The 19,078-nt window shown below is 47.2% G+C and overlaps 2 protein-coding genes across 2 annotated transcripts; both read left to right on the top strand.

Annotated features, from left to right (window-relative positions):
- The first annotated feature begins 320 nt into the window (after positions 1-320).
- On the top strand, positions 321-1,352 carry LOC120667798. Its single transcript, XM_039947794.1, has one exon. The coding sequence runs from the start codon at positions 465-467 to the stop codon at positions 1,350-1,352; it is 888 nt and encodes a 295-aa protein (XP_039803728.1). The 5' UTR covers positions 321-464.
- On the top strand, positions 1,300-4,141 carry LOC120665908 (probable WRKY transcription factor 14). The gene is made up of 2 exons (XM_039945629.1): positions 1,300-1,490; positions 3,188-4,141. The coding sequence occupies exons 1-2, from the start codon at positions 1,378-1,380 to the stop codon at positions 3,705-3,707; spliced, it is 633 nt and encodes a 210-aa protein (XP_039801563.1). The 5' UTR covers positions 1,300-1,377; the 3' UTR covers positions 3,708-4,141.
- The last annotated feature ends 14,937 nt before the right edge of the window (positions 4,142-19,078 follow it).

Genomic DNA, 19,078 nt, shown 5'->3' with positions numbered 1-19,078 from the left:
TCCACCGAGTCGTCGGCCAAAGAAGGGAAGAGATATCAGGGACGCCGGAATTCAGATCCTTCTCTTCAACGTTGAACGCCCTTTTCAACTTCTGCGGTCGTCCCCATGACCCAACTGACGATGCCGAGAGCGCTGAGAAAGCGACCAGATCAGCAGCGCCCAATTAGCAATTACTAATACTCCGTTTTATTATTTTGTACTAGTAAAATCACCACGACCAGTGACCTGTTCCTGCTTTCTTACCGCATACAGTGAGTGAGTCGTCTCGTCTCCTCCCCCCCCCCCCCCCCCCCCCCCCGCGTACGTCCTCCCACGTTGTTTCCTAGCTATATACTCTCCCTAGCAGCAAGCTCCTTCCATGGCAGCATGAAACACAGATCGTCCTTGAGCTAGCTGCTGCTGCTAGATAATAACCTAACCTCTAGCTACCTCCCCGATCGACAACTCACCATCACAGATTGTTCATGCACGTCCTTGCAGCCCACCCAGGCCCTCCACTCGCGCTGCTTGGGGGTAGTCTCGACCATCGGGATAGCAACAGCATCACAAGGGAGCTTGTAGTAGTCGCTGGACGGCGGGCCATGGACGACGCGGTGTTGCAGATAATCGAAGATGCCTTCGGGCTCGCCCGGGAGCTCATGGCCGATCTCCAGGCGACCCAGCAGAACGACCCGGCGTACCTCGCCGGGCGCTGCCAGCGCATTGCCCAAGCCTACCTCGCGGCCAGCCGGATGCTGGGACCGCACCCGCACGGCGCGGACGACTTGTCCCCGCGGGCACTGCCGCCGCCGCATCATCCCTTGGGCGATGGCGGCAGTGGAAGCAGCCACGGCCACCTCCAGCAGCTGGAGCTCCTCCGCCCGTTCCTCGGTGGCGGCGGCGCGCCTTCTTCAGCGCCGTTCCAGCAGCACCTCGGGCGCCTGCTGGAGCCATCGCCGTTCAACACTAGTACTACTTCCCCCGACATGTTCGGCGCGGGCACGTCGGGCGGGCCGGTGAGGCGGCAGGCGTCGTCGTCGCGGTCGTCGCCGCCGGTCCAGCCGCGGCAGCACAGGATGAGGAGGTACGTCACGCACCTGCGCTGCGCGTGCGTCGATCGCCGCCTAGCTTGGGCGTACGTTAGGGTCCTTGCCCTTTTCGTTAGTTTTGGCGGTAAACAGTTCAAACCCGGGCGAACGGAGACCCTTTACCACGTCATCGCATGGAAAGAGCCAGCGAATTTTCCACGCACGCACCTCGCCTGGGTATTTGTTCTCCTATGGCGACGGCGACCGACGACGCTTCAATTCCCGGCCCAAAACTGCGTGCCAAGTCATGGGAGGAGTAAACTAATCAAGATCACCTTTTGTTAATCGCAGGAGGGAAAGCGGGGAGAGGATGACGATGATGGTACCGGTGCAGCGGACGGGCAACACGGATCTGCCACCGGACGATGGCTACACATGGCGCAAGTACGGCCAGAAGGATATCCTTGGCTCCAGATATCCAAGGTACGTAACGAGAGGGTGGTTAGTTGGTGAAAAAGTTTGAGTTTTATTACTATAACGTATTTTGTTGTTACTTGACAAATAATGTCCAATTATGAACTAATCAGACTTAAAAGATTCAGCCCGTGCTAATCAGTTAGATTGTGTAATTAGTTATTTTTTTCAACTACATTTAATGCTTCATGCATGTGTCCGAATATTCGATGTGACAGGTACTGCGCAAAATTTTTTAGGAACTAAACAGGGCCTAAAAGTTCAAAAAGTCTTGGGTTTTGTTTGAGACCCAGAATTTTTACTACATGAAAAATGAGCATTCGTCCAACACCTTAGTACCGGATGTATTTTCATCCCGTACTAACGTGCGAAATTAGTATTGAGTAGAAATTTCCGATCATTGAAGAACTTTTAGTACCAGGTGATGTTATGGTCTGATACTAAAATGGCACGGTCATTTAGTACCGGTCCGTGACACCAACCGGTACTAAAGAGTGACATTTAGTACCGGTCGGTGTCTTCGTCCGGTACTAGGTCCCATGAGTTACTTCAAAAGAAGAAGCATCTCACACATAGTTATATGTGATGCATAGGTGTGTGATGGCAAAGAAAGCTACACCGGAAACCTAAGGTTGTGGGTTTGAATCCTCACAATCGTTTGTATTTTTTTTATGGGTGGTGTACTTAGTGGCCTGTGGCCAGCCTGTACCGTTTAAAGCAACCGGTACAAAATAGGCCCCGATACTAATGGCTCTTTGTCTGGCTGTGTTTATTGATATCTGCAGCTTCCAATAGCTAGCTTAGTTCTTGTACCAGTACAAAAGTTAGGAGAGGACACAGAGATCATAGTAGTACTGCTAATAAGTCAATACTGTCAATCTCGTGTCAATAGTAAAAAATCTAACTTATATCACAAGTAAAATGATTTCATTGGCTGAAGCACTTCGTATGTGCTCATAGCTCATGCATGAATTGGTGAATATTTGTCTGCCTTACTATTAAGGTATTAATTGTCGTCGTTGATCTGGAAGATTCAAGCAAGTCATCAAGCATGCTTCCACACCATTTCCTATATGTTCGCATGGTTGGGGTCGTTCACATTGGACTTAAAGTTTGCCTTGATTGCTTCACTTTTCCTACTTTCCCACTTCAAAAGGGCAGCATCGATGACCAGATCATCGAGCTGGTGCATGCAAAGTCCACCCAAAGAACATTAATTAGTCGTCGTCGTAAAATATATATATCGCCTTGTTTTGTTGTTGCCTTTATTATTATACCTTTCACCTGGCTCGTGCGTGTCCTGTCAATAATGTGTGCGCGAGAAAATATTTTGACAAAATCATGTCAAGAGTCCATGTCATGCACCGTCGCTCCTAGGCAAGAGCTACCCACCACAGAAGAAACCGTGAGAAAACAAAATAGCTCCAACAGGCGACAAATTCGCAGATCGTGCGTACTCCACAGCATCCACATTTTCCTTTCAGTGTGTCTAGCAATTTTCAAATTTCAAATCCAGCATGGCATCTACTCCATTTACACCGTTTAGAATCTATCATTACCGTGCTCCTATGGCAACAACACTGAATGAGCTTACAAGATGTGTTTTCATCAAAACTCAAAAACTACTCATTTTGTTTCTTGCATTGAGAACTAACTACGGTGTGCTTGACTGATTTGCATCTTTGCATGTACGTTTCAATCCTCAGGAGCTACTACAGGTGCACCCACAAGAACTACTACGGTTGCGAGGCCAAGAAGAAGGTGCAGCGCCTGGACGACGACCCATTCATGTACGAGGTCACCTACTGCGGCAACCACACCTGCCTCACCTCCACGATGCCGCTCCTCACCCTCCCAGCCCCCACCACCACTGCCGTCTCCAGCGCCGCCGCCAGCATGCTAACCAATTCCCCGACCAGCTCATCGGCGGCAGCGATCCTCGCCGGCCAGGACCTCGTCATGGCGCCCGCTGCTGAGCATCCTACGCCGGCGCTATCCACGGCCATCCAGCTCGGCATCAGCTGGATGCCGTCGACACTCATTAGCCCCAGCGCCGGCGAGGGGAGCAGCAGCGCGCAGATGGACGTGCCGGCCGCCTCAGGGACTAGGGACACGGAGTTCCCGGTGATGGACCTCGCCGACGCCATGTTCAACTCCGGCAGCAGCGGAGGGAGCAGCATGGACGGCATCTTCCCTGCTCATCATCACGATCAACGTGATAGCTAGATGCATATATGGATCACTATATATGCATCCGAGGATCCATCTCCCCTGGGATTAATCTTATTCGAGTTTTGTTATAGTGAAGTATCATGAACACCATGCTCATTGATGACCGTTAACTTCCCCGTACAACAACCATGTAGGTGTAGCCATGGCACGCGTATATAGGTTCGAGTTTATTCTTCGATCTTTAGCCACTCAAATTATTAGGTTAGTCCGCGGTTAAGCCGTGCTAATAAAGGTGCTCACAGGTATTGAGGTTACAAAGACTGAGATGAGTGTATAGGACATAATCGAGTCGGTCCCCTCTTGTACATTAAACCAGCATTTGTATTTGTGTAACTCTTTGTTTCAAATTTCGCAGTAGCCAGAGATTTTGTAAAATGGAGATTCATGTGTCTGTCTCCCATCTTTAACGCAGTGTGACAGTTTCTGCACACCAAAGTGCCTAATAGTGTATTGTATTGTGTATGGGTAGCCCTTCGGTTACTTTACAACGTGTTCTATTGCAGGTTTAGTTGCTTCTGGTGTACACTTGATTTTGGTGAAGTTGTTTCCATGACGTTATTTCAGCACGCAAGCTGCTCGCCAGAAATCTAGACAAGATCTAATCAGCAGTATAATGGCGGTGTGTGTTGAGTAGTGTGATATGTTTGTTGAGAGGTTTGGTGTTAGGTTGTTGTGTTTTTCTTTTCTTTTTCTTGTATTGCTCAATCTGAGCTTTCATCTTCTTTTTAATATAATCGGCGGCTCTCCTGCCTGGTTCGTTTCAAAAAAAAATCAGCAGTATAAACCAAAAGTAACACATGAAAAAAATTTCAATCAATTATTTTCCTTTAATCCAGCTGCTTATTTCACCATCTGAAAGACATTTACCACATTTTTTAGGCCAAATAATTGTTTGTTCATATGCCATGGTTGTTTGTTAATAATATCACTAGATCTTGGTTAACGGATCAACCCACATCAGTCGCGCGCTAAAGCTAGGGAAGACAGAGAACTGGCTATGACCTACCAAATCTTTACATCTGCAGCGCTACCCACCGCACCCCAAGTACTACAGCCACCGCCGCGCGCATCGTTGCTTCTGTTGCTCATCGCGGTTTACACGGGGGCCATGGTGAAGCTAGTGCAAATTGAAGGGAGGTGCACCTACATTGCAGATGCATAGAGTTGAGCTGTGGAAGGTGCATATATGGTGAAATATTATACTTAACCAATGATTTTTCTTATTTTTGTGGGTGCATCAGCACCCGCTATGTTATATATAGCTTTGCCCCTGCTCGCAGTGTGGGGCATGTGGCTCGTCATCGTTGCGGTGCGGCTTGCAGCCCTTGCTGCCACGCCGTGCTAGCAAGCCTTGCCCCTATGTTGTGCGCTTCGGTCAAGCACGTCAGATATGCCCCCCCCCCCCCCCCCTCGCTCACCCTCACCATTGGGCAAGCTCGCGGCGACCCCGCCGGCCACCATTCCAGCCCCGGCAGCCACCTTCACCCCTGCGACATCTCCGACCTCTAACGTGCTGCGCGCCTCTCTCCTGATGCAGCGCTCTTCTACCCCGACCGTCAGGGCCGTGCCAAAGGAGAGCACTGGAATGGTAGCCCTCCTATCGGATCCGGCTCTGACTCTCCTGTGTCCTACTGCGGTTTTCCTCCTACGCCGCGCCCTGACACCGGCTGTCCCTGACATGCTGCATCAGGGGCGAAGCTAGAGCTGAATCAAGGGGGTGCCTTGTTCATGGTTCTGGTGCTAGCTCTCAAATTTATGAGGTGGAAATTTGATGATTAACATTGAGTTTTCATTCTGACGTGGGTGCCCGAGCACCCCCTGGAGTCAACATAGCTTCGCCCCTAGCTGCATGTCCGCTCCATCGTGGTCAGAGTGCCGGCCGGCACCTGACGGTGGCCCCATGTCTAAGCGGCGATGGAGGTGGAGAAGATGTCGCAACCGATGCAACTAGGCGCCTCGAGGCTGGCATGCGGGCACCGCACCCTCAAGTTTCCCCGGCACCGCCGCCACCTTGGGCTGTTACTACCAAGGCTAAGATCTCGCGGAGTTCACCAGATCTTGGTCGCCCTACCCACAGCAGCCACCCTAGCGCCGTGGCTTACCAGTGGGAGGGCTCTCGGGGCTCCAGCGGGTGTCCATGTCCGTAGCTTGTTGTCGGCCTTCCCTACCTGAGGTGCGACGACCGGCCTCCGCCCACTACCATCCGTCGCATCCCAGTGCACCAGCGCCTGGGACCGCGACTACCCCGCAACCGTCATGCCTCTCCATCAGATGCTGAAGGTTGGCAGACTATGCTGCCCCGGCAGCCGACTACGTTAGGCAAGCACCAAGTTTAAGCCGCACTGGCCGAGTCGACTCACCGTTTACCTGTCGTGCTCGAAGACCGCTTCAACTGCCTCTCCTACAACCACAAGGTAGCCAACTTCAAGCTCCCAACCAGATGCTTGTGTTGCCGGGGTTTCTAGCACCTTGCGAGGAACTATGATAGGCCGAGGAAGGCCAGGGAGGGCTACGGCGGAGGCACACAGCTGCGTCGTTTCATCAAGGCTAGGAGGGTATCGCTAGGACCTCCCACCCGTTACAAGAAAACCCCCCTGTAGATATGTTTTAGTAGTAACACCGCTTCAACGCGTCTCTATGTCGGCTCGTAAATACGTTTCATGAAACACTTTTGAAAACGTGTCAAATTGTCACGATATTAAACACGCTTGTAGTGTCAATAGTAGTGTAAACCCGGCCCCTGTTATTCCTGATGATAACACCAATGCCAGCTTCACTCGACGCCTTTGAGAAAGCTCCGTCAGTATTGATCTTCACCCAACCCGACCTCGGGGAGTCGGGGGTATCCAGGGTTGTTAGGATGGTGTACGCTCACGCACAAGGACCGTAGTTCCTATCACCGACAGCTTTCCTTTAATATCCTCTGCGTTCCCCAAACGAATATTAGCCAGAGTGTCCCAGTAGCTGGTCAGGAAGCTGACCGATCGCGCCATGGGCTGCCATCTGCCATTATGTGTTAGTTCGTTACGCACAAACCATGCCTTCCAAAGGATCAGCAACAATTGAGCCGCTACCACACGTTCCAACCTGTCCATGAGCAACAATAACCACTCCGAGCCATTGAATGTCAACATATTCTCAGACGGCAAGGCCCAGAATTCCCTCATCGCCTCCCTCAGGGCGGTGGCATGGTCGCAGCTGACAACCGCATGATGTTCAGATTCATCTTGTTTTCCACACAGGTCACAAGTAGCCTCCTGGGCAAGCCTTCTTTTCTTCTTATTGCACTTGGCAGCCAGGGCGCCCTGGATCAACTTTCAGGCAATTATACCTACTTTGTGGGGGACTAGGAGCTTCCAAAGCTTCTTCCACGCTGGCCTAGCACCATCTGGGTTGGCGCTGCAGGAGTCTGAACTTCCCTCTAGTTCTTTCAGTCTAACACCCAACCGGTACGCGCTCTGCACAGAGAAAAGACCAGTTTTCTCATAGTGCCAGGCGATCATATCCTCTGCAGCTTTCTGTTGAATTTGGATTTTTAGAATTTCCTCCACATCGAAATGATAGAAGAAATGTCTGAGCACGTCCTCCTTCCAACAGAGAGAATCCTCATCAATCAGTCGGTGCACCCATTTTAAACGACGAGGCCGTATGCATCCTCTTGTCCTGAGTGAAATTGGCTTAGGGATCCATGCATGCCTCCAGATTTTAATCTACCTCCCATTACCAACTCGCCAAATAGCACCTTTCTTCAGGAGTTCCAGGCCAAACATAATGGCCTTCCATGTAGGAGACAGCCGACTGGAAGGCCGTGTCTAGGAGATCACCATTTGGGTAGTATCGTGCTTTTAGCAGACGAGCACACAGGCTGTCCGGGATGGCCACAAGCCTCTATGCCTGCCACGCTAGTAGTGCTTGGTTGAACATCTTCATGTCCCTGAAGCCCAGGCCCCCTCTGTCTTGGGAGCGAGTAAATTTATCCCAAGCGATCCAGTGGGTTTTGCGCTGCCCCTTTTCTGCACCCCACTAGAAATTTCGTATTCGCCGTTCCAATTCCTCGCAGACAGCCGATGATAGTTGGAACACGCTCAAAATGTATGTTGGTATGGCCTGAGCCACCAATTTAATCTGAACTTCCTTGCCTGCCGAGGACAAATGTTTCTCTGTCCATGCTGCCATCCTCTTCGCAAACTTCTCCTTGAGCGGTTGAAACCTCTCTTGTTTTTGTCGGCCATCCGGTGTGGGGAGACCCAAATATTTGGCTTCAAATTGGGCTTTTTCCACCCCAAGCACATTGCAAATTTCTACTTTTTCTTCCTGTGCCAAATTCTCCTGAACCAAGAGGGAACACTTGGACGGGCTCAGGATCTGGCCGGTGCCTACTTCAAACCTTCTGATCACCTCTCTGATCTGCCTGGCCTGGGCTGCCTCCGCCTTGAAAAACAAAAGAGCGTCATCCGCAAAGAGGAGGTGGGAGATACCCGGCACTGCCCGCGAGATTTTTAGCTCCTCTAAGTTGCCAGACTCGATTTCCGTTCTGTGTAATGGAAATGGGGCATCGCCTCGCGTCGAAAAAAATGTCATGTTATGTCATCCAGAGCCTGTGCTTCTGCAATATTTTACCTTCATGTCATGTTATGTTGAGTTATGCTTGGTTCTAAACTGCATGTTCATGTAGCATTTAACTGCGATTGATGATAGTGGTGTGGCGTAAGTCGCAATAGATTGGCAGGCCGAACTGTGCTCAGTGGCGGATCAATTCAAAAGGGAGGATTAAGCCCTCCTACCTCCCCAAGATCCATGGATACCCCCCTAGCCCCCCTCCATTTTTAGGATGAAACAATGAAGAGAAAGAGGAGAGGAGGAAGAAGAGAAGGGGAGCAAGAAAAGAGAGAGTGGTCATGAGACCTCTCTAAATGTTCAGGCTAGATTCGCCACTGAGACTGTGCGTGCTAATAGTTCACATCAGTCTCCTTCCTCGTACGGTGCCTGCTGGTGTTGACGCAAAAATCAACACACTGGAATCCGATGGCAAGTGTTCGCCAAGCATGGAAAAGTCAACCAAACATGCCAGTTAGTTTGACCATTCAACTGACAAGGTGAAAATAATTCTTCTAAGGTCAAAGGGGATCGGCCAATCAGGCCGATTTCATCTTGGCACTAGTAGCGATAACAGCACAGTGGAATAAAGCATGATAAATGAATAATCAGCCATGATAGATGAATAGCAGCACAGTTCGCCATGAGGCCGATTTCCAACATCTCGATGAGTATAAGCAACTCATTGATTCTCCGAAATACATTTATGCAATTAATGATAATAAAGCTCAGGAGCTATCGGCTAAGAAGCCGATAGAAAATAGAGTGCCATTGTGCTTTTAATCCACCATGAACAGGACCATAAGCCAATAATGCTTCGACTAACATTACCAACAATATTTCTAGATGAAACGACAGCGATGCTGTAACACCCTAATTTAAATTTCAGTATTTAATAATAAATTTAATTGGCTTTATTTAATTTTCTAAGGTTTTATATGCTTAGCCTTGCATTTAAATTAATTTTCTTTCACAAGTAATTAAAATTTATTTTAGGTTTAACTTGTTTATGCATTCATGCTGGAGCATAAGTTTTATTTAGTTGAGTGCTTAGGGTTTGAATTCAAATAATTTGAGTTGAGTTTGAAAAGAAAAAGAAATAGAAAAGGAAGCCAGAAAAAGAAAAACCTAAACCAGCCAGCAGCCCACCCAGGCCCGGCCCGTTTTCTTTCCCCGCGGCCCGCTTTCCCTTCCCAGCGCGTGGCCCACATCCCCTTTCCAGCCCGACTCACCCACCATCCCCGCAGCCCGGTCCTTCCCTCGCGCACGCGGCCCAGCTCCCTCTCAGCCCGCGTCACCCTGCACGCGCGTCGCTGTTGACGCTCCTTAGAGTGCCAATTTACGTACCGCAAGCGCACGGATCGTGTAGCTTTTCCCTTAGAGTATTCCCCTAATGTTTATCAATCCACGGAACCAAAGATACAAGAAACAATCTACTAGCATAGAGATTCCTTTGTGTTGAGATGGTGAAAAACGAATCTAATCTACTAAAAACGACAAACACCGAAGGTAGCAAGAGAAAGTTAGAGATAACCAATCTAGATCACCTAGATCATGCATATGTTGTAGTTCCAGCTAGATGTAGTGAAGTAAGATAGATGTGAATCTCAATGAAAAGCATCTTTAAACTCAAAATCTCCAATCCGATCCCTCGATACCCCACCTACTCAGTGGCAACGCCCTGTCACGACGCCCCCCCTTTGGACGAAAGTACCCTGAAGCAAGTCAAACACCCTTTGGTAGTTCCGCCATGAACCTCTAGCCACCATGACTACAAGATCATGCTAAGCGATCTATCTCGATAATAGATCTAGGATGAAGCAAACCCAAAGAAAAGAACGAAATCGAAAGAGAGAACATGGTCGCTAAACATTCGGAATCACAAATAACTTCACCATGAATGATTGTACATCACAAGATCACAACCGGGGCCCTACCTTGATCTTGATGATCCTAGCTCCAGAACTCCGACGTGGTCTTCCTTGCAAGGTTCCCACATTGGCTAGGGCAAACCCTAGACAACTAGCACGACCCTCGGCTCTCCGAGAGGTGTCCCTCTATCTTCTCTGCTCCTTGGCGTCGTCTTCCGAATTGATCTCCCCGTGAACCTTGGGTAGAGGTCTTTAAATAGCCTCAGCAAACCCTAGGTCAAAGGGGAGGCCGAACCGCCACAAAAAGGGACTGGGCCGGCCGGCCTGGCCCATTTCTTCGCTGCCTCATGTCCTCCTTTCTCCCCAAGTCTCCTGGAGTCTTCTAGAGTTTATGCCTTTTACGATTGCACCCCATTAGACGTCGTTATCTTCGAGATTTCTTCGAGGAAAAGGATAGGATGGAAAATCCTTTCTTAAATCTCTCTTTGCTTTGCTTAGCCCTGAAGTATCTTGATCTTATCTTGTGGGCTTTGTCCTTTGGGCTTCATTGGAGGGTGGATGTGCATGAACGGGCCTCTAATCATCATGGCCTTCGGTCCTTTGTTCGGGCTTTGGCCTTCGTCTTTCTTCGTGTCATCGCGTGATCGTGGGCCTCGTCATTTCATGCTCCAAAATTGGTCAAAAACCTGCAAAAATGAAGTACCTCCAAAATATATGTGAAAACGCGAAAACGACCAATAATTGGGCCGAGGTTAGGATGGTTAGTGATTTTGATATTAAATTCATGCCATTATCAAAGTTAAACAGGGGATAAAATGGATACTTAAGCAGCGCCAACATTCCCCCATGCTTAAACCTTGCTCGTCCTCGAGTAAGTCTTTGATAAAAATCAGCATTGCCTTTCAGTGTCCAATCCCTACACTTGATCATACACGAGAAAACACAATGCTCCCAAAAATATTTTGCAGTTAATAGTTCAAGTTGTAACCAGCTTTTTCAATGTGGAAGGTAGATACAAGTTAAATGCTTCCCCACAATTATTAAGCACATGCTCTCAAAATTAAACAAGTCTCAGAATTAAGAAAGTAAGTTCCATAAGTAATGCTAAACCAAGATCAATAATTTAAACCTCATTGCAATTTGCTCATGGAAACTCTCAGCTCATCTTGTCTCTCAAACTTGCTAGAACTTTCTCCTTTCTTTCTCTCATATGTATGTGTGAGGCTTTATCTGGAGCTCTGGAAAGGTTAGTCCTAACAAAAGATATTATAATCAAGATATTATCAAAACAAGAAATACTTCTTATGGATTTACCGAGACTCGTCAAAAAGACCATTGGAAAATAATTTCTTTATGGAGAGGGAGAGAATGGAACACACACTTTAGATGGTGGACATGTGCAAATGGCAACGGTTGATCCCAAGGCACAACTGAAGTCCTTGTTATCGGATTGCACATGGTTGGAATAATTGAGTATAGAGTAATCTTCAAAGTACCTGGAGTTTAATGAAGCTAAAGGAACCGAGGAGCTTTTCATCATCATTCATTTTTTTTATTTTCTCTCTCCCTTTTTTTTCTTTCTTTCTTTTTGCTCCTCAGAACCATTGGCAACACAATGCACTTACTCCACCTCCCCCCATGCTTGAACATTTGCTTGTCCTCAAGCAATGAAGTGACGATAACTTGATGGAGTGAGTGCACAAAACCTTTATCAATTCTCTGGACTCAACTTTGGAATTCAAGGGAGCATCTCCTCGTGAAAGATTGAAGCCAACAGAGGAGGAAAAGGGTCAGGCCGACCGGCCTAGGGGTGTTGGGCCGGCCGGCCTACTGCCTGTAGGCCTCCACTTCTTCGGATTTTTCTTATGCGAACTCTTTGATGCTTCCCAAGATTATGTTTTTCTGAATTTTGCTCTTGATTCCACTGTTTTGACGTCGAAATAAAAATATATACTCAATATATAGGTTGTGGTCAAGGAGGTGTTTCACAAAAAGATGTTTTTGGTTAAGGGTGGATATCCAGCGAGGTTTGCGATGTTCCCGGTATAGAAACTCACAATGCATGGATAGAATGGCTAGCAAAAGAGAGGTACACAAAAATACAGAATGATCAGCTTCTTAGTCTCGTACCAAAGAAGATAAATCCTGAATTAATTCACCTGAAAATAATTCTTGCTCTATGGTTTGTTATGATATATCATTTAGGCTTGTAGAAGGGTAGAGCAATTGCAAAAGGTATCATTGACAAGGTTAGCTCAAAATTAAATCCAAATTAAATTTTCCTTGACAAGCTTAAGTAAGAGAGCAAGAATAAAAGATATGGGTCTTAATTTATCATAACCTCCACAATTGAATTAGCCGGCATTTGATTAATTTTTAGATCATATTAGAGAGAGCATTAGTTTAATCATGCATAAACCAAGCACAAGAAAGTAGACAAGGCGGCAACGATCATCATATTTTATCATGGCACAAACTTTCTATCATCATTACTAACCATAACATTAAAGCGTGGGTGATGCATTTATTTATCATGGTGATGAAAACAAAAGAAAGCAAATTGCACACATGCTGAAAAATAAATAAAACAGAAAATTGCTACGCACACACAAGCTTGCCCACATGCTGAAAATAAATGAAAAGAAATAGAAAAATCCAAACCACACGTGCGAGCATTTTATTCATGGTCTTGTCGTCGATCACTCTCCTTGATTGGCTCTTGCGTTGTATCCTTGGTCATAATACTGCTGAAATGTTCCTCCATTAAATTGTTCCGGTGGCGCCAGGACTAGAAGTCCAATTTGATATGCCATTCCCGCAGTTCCATCTTCTAGTTGGCTTGTGTGCCTCCGGATGGCGTTTATGTCTTCCATGTTTCTTCTTGCATAGGCACCCATGATTCTCATTCCTTGTTCCGGTCGAGGGAGGTCAAAGTATTGTGCTCCAAATGATGGGTCGGGCATCTCTCCTTGGTATGACGGGGGTGGGTAGCCGTAGTTGCTAAATGGTGGGGGCGCCGCCGCAGCATGCCCCCATGCTTGATCTTGGTTCCCTTCCCATTGACTCATCCATCCTTGCGGGTATCCTTGTCCACTTGATGCACCTTGAAATTCATTCCTCCAATAGCGGAACTTGGCGGTGGGAGGTCTACTTCCAAGACTTCTTGTTGTGACGATGGCGATGTTCCTTCAATTAACTTTCCTCTTTTTGATTTCTTCACCTTTTCCAATATTTTCAACTCGCCAGTCAGTCCTCCCTCTTGAGAATAATTTCAGCCTTTGATCGGGGAGGGAAATATCATCTCAGAAAGAGTGAATCCCTTCTTTTCATCCCCCCCGATATAATGGCCTTGCCTCAAATGTTCAATCCCAATATCTCTTCCCGGGACATAATATTTTTGGATCACTCGTAACCCTGGATTCATGGCTCGGGCTATCATTGTGAGATAACACCCCGAACCAACTTCTCCCGTACCGGATGATGCTTCACAAATCCACCTTTCAACCATGATGTAGGTGGGATCAATCACTTGCTTCTTCACCAATGCAGCATACTTCCAATTTAATTCTTGGTCGGTGACCTTTGATTCTCTCATCCTCCCGAGAATTCTTTTGCTCAACCAAGAGTGGAATATTTAGAGGGTCACATTACTTATATTCTTCCTTTGGCGGTTGACATCTTTTGCTATCTTTGTCCAAAATTCATCAAGCTCTCCATCTTCAACTCGCACCATTTCATATGCATTACTTTTGAATCCGAGCAAACTCCCTATTTCTCCAAAGGTGATGATTTTTTCTTCATTTTTGAGCCGAAATTTCAGACATGGAACTTCTTCATCATCCACCACTTCCGTTGTTTTCTCCAGTGTCATGAACATCTCCAAAGCCACTTCTTCTTGCATGTCTACCGTGACACCGTCGGAAAATAACTTCCAACCGATGTTCTCCAAGAGTTGGTAGATGTCATGATGAAATCCCAACTTCTCCAATGCTTCATCATCAAAGTCATAATTTGCTCGCAGCCTTCCCATCATGAACTTAAGCCTTTCTTCTTCTTCCTTCGACAAGATAATAAACTCATATTCTGAATTCTTGGGCTTGTATGGTGGTGGTGCGGATGACCTTGTCGAACGCCGTGGAGGAGGTGGCATCCCTTCGGTGAATCTCATGGAGGAGCTTCTCGGGTCTCTCATCCCACCAAGGAGCAACATGTCGCTCCTCGGTGCGGGGTTGTCTTCCTCCATGCTCCGCGGAGACTCGGAGACCGAGTGCCTCCGCGAAGAACTTGCCGATGCGTCGGATGTCGATGAACGCATCCTTCTCCTCCCGGTGATGAACCTCATGATGCCACTCATGGTGACTCCTTGCTGCACACACACTCAAAAACAAACACACCGGGGGTTTCTTGCCAGCGGGAGAACAATATATCGAAGAGTGGAGCAAACTAGGATTTGTGGCAAATTTTCGGAGATTTTTGGAATAGATTTTGGTGGACGAATTTTTCAGGGCTCTAACTGATGTTTCTGGGTGAAGAACTTGAAGAACATAAGCAATGAACTGAGTGAGGAGCGTACTTGTCAAAGGGGAGCACCAGAGCACTTAAAAAGGGGCCAGGCCGGCCGGCCGGCCTAGGGCATTTTTGGCTCTCCTCCACTTCAATTTTCTCTGGTGGCTTGCTGGTACAATTATTTGCTTCTGTCCAGTACATCTTTCATGCTTTGCACCGTCTAAATCCTGTGAACTACTCCTTCTTTGCCTTTGATGTCCACTTGCAACATTATTTCTTCACTTTGTGTCATTCACCTTGTCCCATGCTTATTCATTCATCACATGGTGCCATCTTTGCTGAAAATCACATGTCCTTCCCATGCATGGCTGCTCCCTCCTTTGGATTATTTGCATGAGGTGGTAGGTAGAGAGCACAATTCCTTCCCGTGAACTCACTTTGGTCAATGGATGTTAATCAAGCACATAAACCCTCTCCAAATCATGCTTAGATGTTTAATCATCTTCTAACTTCGAAATTTCAGAATTGACTCAAAGCATTCAATGAGCTTAAATGAATAATCAGAGGGGAATTGAAACATCTTTACATTTGTAAGTCGAAAAATATTTCCCGACTACATTAATTTTGTTTGCACCGGAACCGTTCACTTTCATGAATTGATAGCAAATAATCTCGAATTCAACCGTGGGTCTTGGGTTTAGGTTCTAATTTTTGCCAAAACGAGAGAGAGATTTTTGAAAAAGAGAATAATTAAGGTTAGGAAAATTCTAGTCCTATGGTATTGAAACTGAAAATTCTCTCTATGTTTGTGCAAACCTACGCATCAAGAATTTAAATAATATAAACATAGCGCGGCTCTACTCGTGTGTTTTATCTCAACTTGGTCCGGCCGTCATGGACAGGACGGTCACCAAAAATGGGTGTGGAATTTTGGATGTGGCTTTCTCAAGAAGAGGCAAATAAATCATATTATGGCTCATGTCATTGGTTTAAAATAAGAAACAACATCGAAATGACCAAGCGAATAAAATCCAAATCGAATTGTTCGACCGAACGACCAATTGTTCAAAAGTATATCATGTCCTTGTGTAGCAAAATTCTCAACTCACTTACCCAAACCTCTCGCGGGTAGTCCTCCTGGCAGCTTATTCTTGCTCGACAAACGGGTTGAACTCCCGGCAGCTTTATTCTTGACTCGACGAACGGGTTGCCTCCCGCAAAGCGCTTCGTTTATAGTCTATAGCTAGACTTTCTTCTTCTTCACTTCGGACCAACGCTCGGTGATGGCGCTGCAGTCTTGGGTACCCACTTACGCACAATCTATGGTGCGGGTTTGTCTTCTAGGTTAGTCGTCTTTTTGGTCTTCACAGGCGGGCTTTTAGCTTTCTTCTTGACGGGTGCAGCGATTTTCTTTGTCGCGATGGACGCGACGACTTCTATCTCCTTCTTCACTTCCTTCTTGTTCAGCTCCTCCTCTTTCTTTGGCTTCTCCTCTGTGATACGGCGGTGAGGCGGAACATATTTGACATTGATCCTGTTGCATACCTCGAGGCGTGGATGAAACTAGAATTCACTTGTGGTGCCATTGATGTCGAACTTTATCTCCCCCTTGCCAACATCAATGTTCGCCCTTGCGGTCTTGATGAAAGGCCTCGCAAGTATGAGAGGCGCCTTGCTCCCTTCTCCCATATCGAGAATCACAAAGTCAACAGGGACTAAGTGTTCTCCAATCTTCACGGGCACGTCTTCGGCGATTCCCAAAGGATAGCAAACGGAATTGTCCGCTAACTCTAGGCACATGGCGGTGGGCTCCGGCTCAGGTAAGCGTAGCTTCTCGAACACATTCTTTGGCATGACGCTCACACTTGCACCGAGATCACAAAGTGCTCTTTCGAACACAAGAGATCCAATGGAACACGGGATGGTAGGACATCCGGGGTCCCTCTTCTTTTCAGTAGCTTCATTAGCGATTGCCGCGTTACATTCCTCGGTTAGCTTGACAGTGCTTGGCGGTATCTCGCGCTTGTTCCCCATGATGTCTTTGAAGTAGCGAGAATACGTCGAAACTTGTAGAGCGTCCAAGAGCGGCATGTTGATGCTCAAACTGCGTACCATGTCAACAAATTTGTTGAATTGCTCATCTTCATGTTTACCATTGCGGTATCGTGGCCTTGGCGGTATAATCTTGGTGTCTATATCATCTAGCTCAAACTCCGGCTCTTCAATGACTATCTCTGGCATAGGAGTAGGTGCCTTCTCCTTATGATGGTCTCCACTTCAACTCTTGGCTTAGGCTTTCTTGCTCCCGCTGCATGTTCAGGTTCTTCGGTGACTATCTCTAGCATAGGAGTAGGTGCCTTCTCCTTGATGATGGTCCCCACTTCAACTCTTGGCTTAGGCTTCCTTGCTCCCGCTGCATGTTCGGGTTCCTCGGTCTCCTTTCCCGAGCGAGTTTGAATTGCCTTAGCCGTCTCCGGACTTTGAGGTTGCCCGGGCAATTTTCCTTCGTTGCTAGATAGGCGTCCGGCGAGCTGGGCTACTTGCATCTCTAGCATCTTCATCATGTTGAGTACTTGATGGTTAGAGCTCCCGACCTCCGTCACCTTGCCATCAATGTTCTCCAAGATCTTGTCCATAGCCTTGAACTTGGTGACGGTGTCCTTGTTGATCTTGCCTTGCTCCTCCATGAACTCCTTCAATTGTATATGAAGAGGCACTGAGTTTTGAATGGAAGAGCTTGCATTAAATTGGGGTCTACCTTGCCCGTAGCGGAAGTTGGGTGGCGGAATCCATTCTCCCTTCTTCATGTAGTCAAGCATCTTGGCTTCCTCCGGGCAATTCTTTTGGACATGGTCGTACTCTCCACATTCTTCACACGTAGACCTTGCTTCGGCCGCCTTCAAATCAATAGCTTGTGCTTCTCTCTTTTCCACTTCCATCTTCTCCAACCTTGTCATGAGCGAGTCGATCTTCCCTTCTAGTACTTCTTCACGTTCCACTTGCAATACACTCTTCGCGGCGCCCACGGCTTGGAGTGGTTGTAGGCGCCCCGATGATGCCCATGCGTCATTGTCTGCCACCTTCTTGAATAGCTTGAAAACTTGAGTAGGCGTGAGCTCAATGATAGAACCTCCGGCCGATGCGTCAATGATCCCCCTTGATGCAGTAGTGAGGCCTTGATAGAACTTCTGGACCACATCCTCCCTTGAGAACTTGTGATGAGGTACGGCATGGATGTAGTCGTTGAAGCGCTCATAGGCTTCCGCAATACTCTCCGTCGGGGCGTGCGCGAATGTTGCAATCTTGTTGCGCAGAATCTGGGTCTTGCCCGGCGAGTAAAACTCTGTCATGAGCTCTTTCATCAAGGACTCCCAATGTTGCACCGTGCGCGGTGGTAGAGAATGAAACCATTGCAGCGCTCTCCCAAGTAGAGAGAACAGAAAGAGCCTCGCTCTTATTTGATCTTGAGTCATCCCTTGCATGTCGAAGGTGCGGCATAGTTGGAGGAACGCTTGAAGATGTAGATTAGCGTCTTCTTTTCTAGTGAAGGGCGAGCTTTGCACCATCCTTATGATTCAAGTCTTGATCTCGAACGGAACTCCGATGTTGTCGAGATTTTGGATCGGCAAGTCCCGAACGTCCGGAGTGCATAGCTCTCCGATCGTACGCTCCTGCTCCGGTAGTGCCATCCCTTGGTGAAGTGGCGCCTCCTTTGGACTTGTTGGTGGAGTTGCTTGAGGTGAAGACGATGGCTTCGACTTTTGGATCTACTAGTTCCGGCTTCCTTGATTGTGCTTCTCGTCTCCTTTGCCTATAAATTTTTTCTGGATCAACCACAAAATTTTCGGGTTTGTTGGAGAGGCTCCCGTCCATCTCCTGTTAGGGGTCAGTGAAAAAGAAAAATATATACTAGATCTAAAAGATGAATATACAAGATCTAAAACATAAAAGAAAAATAAAACAAAATAAAGCAAACTCTAGATTAGATTGATTTTCGTGGAATAGATCCATTTTTTTAGTTAGCTCAGAAAAAAAATAAGAGATCTAAAAAGGTCAAAAAAAATCAAGAAAAAGAAATATTTACGAATGCAAGTAAGATTGGATCTTAAATCGATGGTTCCCCGGCAACGGCGCCAGAAAAGCTTGTTGACGCTCCTTAGAGCGCCAATTTACGTACCGCAAGCGCACGGATCGTGTAGCTTTTCCCTTAGAGTATTCCCCCAAGGTTTATCAATCCACGGAACCAAAGATACAAGAAACAATCTACTACCATAGAGATTCCTTTGTGTTGAGATGGTGAAAAATGAATCTAATCTACTAAAAACGACAAACACCGAAGGTAGCAAGAGAAAGTTAGAGATAACCAATCTAGATCACCTAGATCATGCATAT

This window comes from Panicum virgatum, chromosome 3N (assembly GCF_016808335.1).
Source record: "Panicum virgatum strain AP13 chromosome 3N, P.virgatum_v5, whole genome shotgun sequence".
In the NCBI taxonomy this organism is placed as follows: domain Eukaryota; kingdom Viridiplantae; phylum Streptophyta; class Magnoliopsida; order Poales; family Poaceae; genus Panicum; species Panicum virgatum.
The sequence above is the reverse complement of the archived record's forward strand: the minus strand, read 5'-3'. Positions and strand labels throughout refer to the sequence as shown.

Excerpts from the sequence above, each read along its gene's own strand:
- LOC120667798 (XM_039947794.1), top strand. The coding sequence starts at position 465 with ATGCACGTCCTTGCAGCCCACCCAGGCCCTCCACTCGCGCTGCTTGGG.
- LOC120665908 (XM_039945629.1), top strand. The coding sequence starts at position 1,378 with ATGACGATGATGGTACCGGTGCAGCGGACGGGCAACACGGATCTGCCA. Across the intron at positions 1,491-3,187 it reads CTTGGCTCCAGATATCCAAG|GAGCTACTACAGGTGCACCC; the intron begins GTACGTAACGAG and ends TTCAATCCTCAG.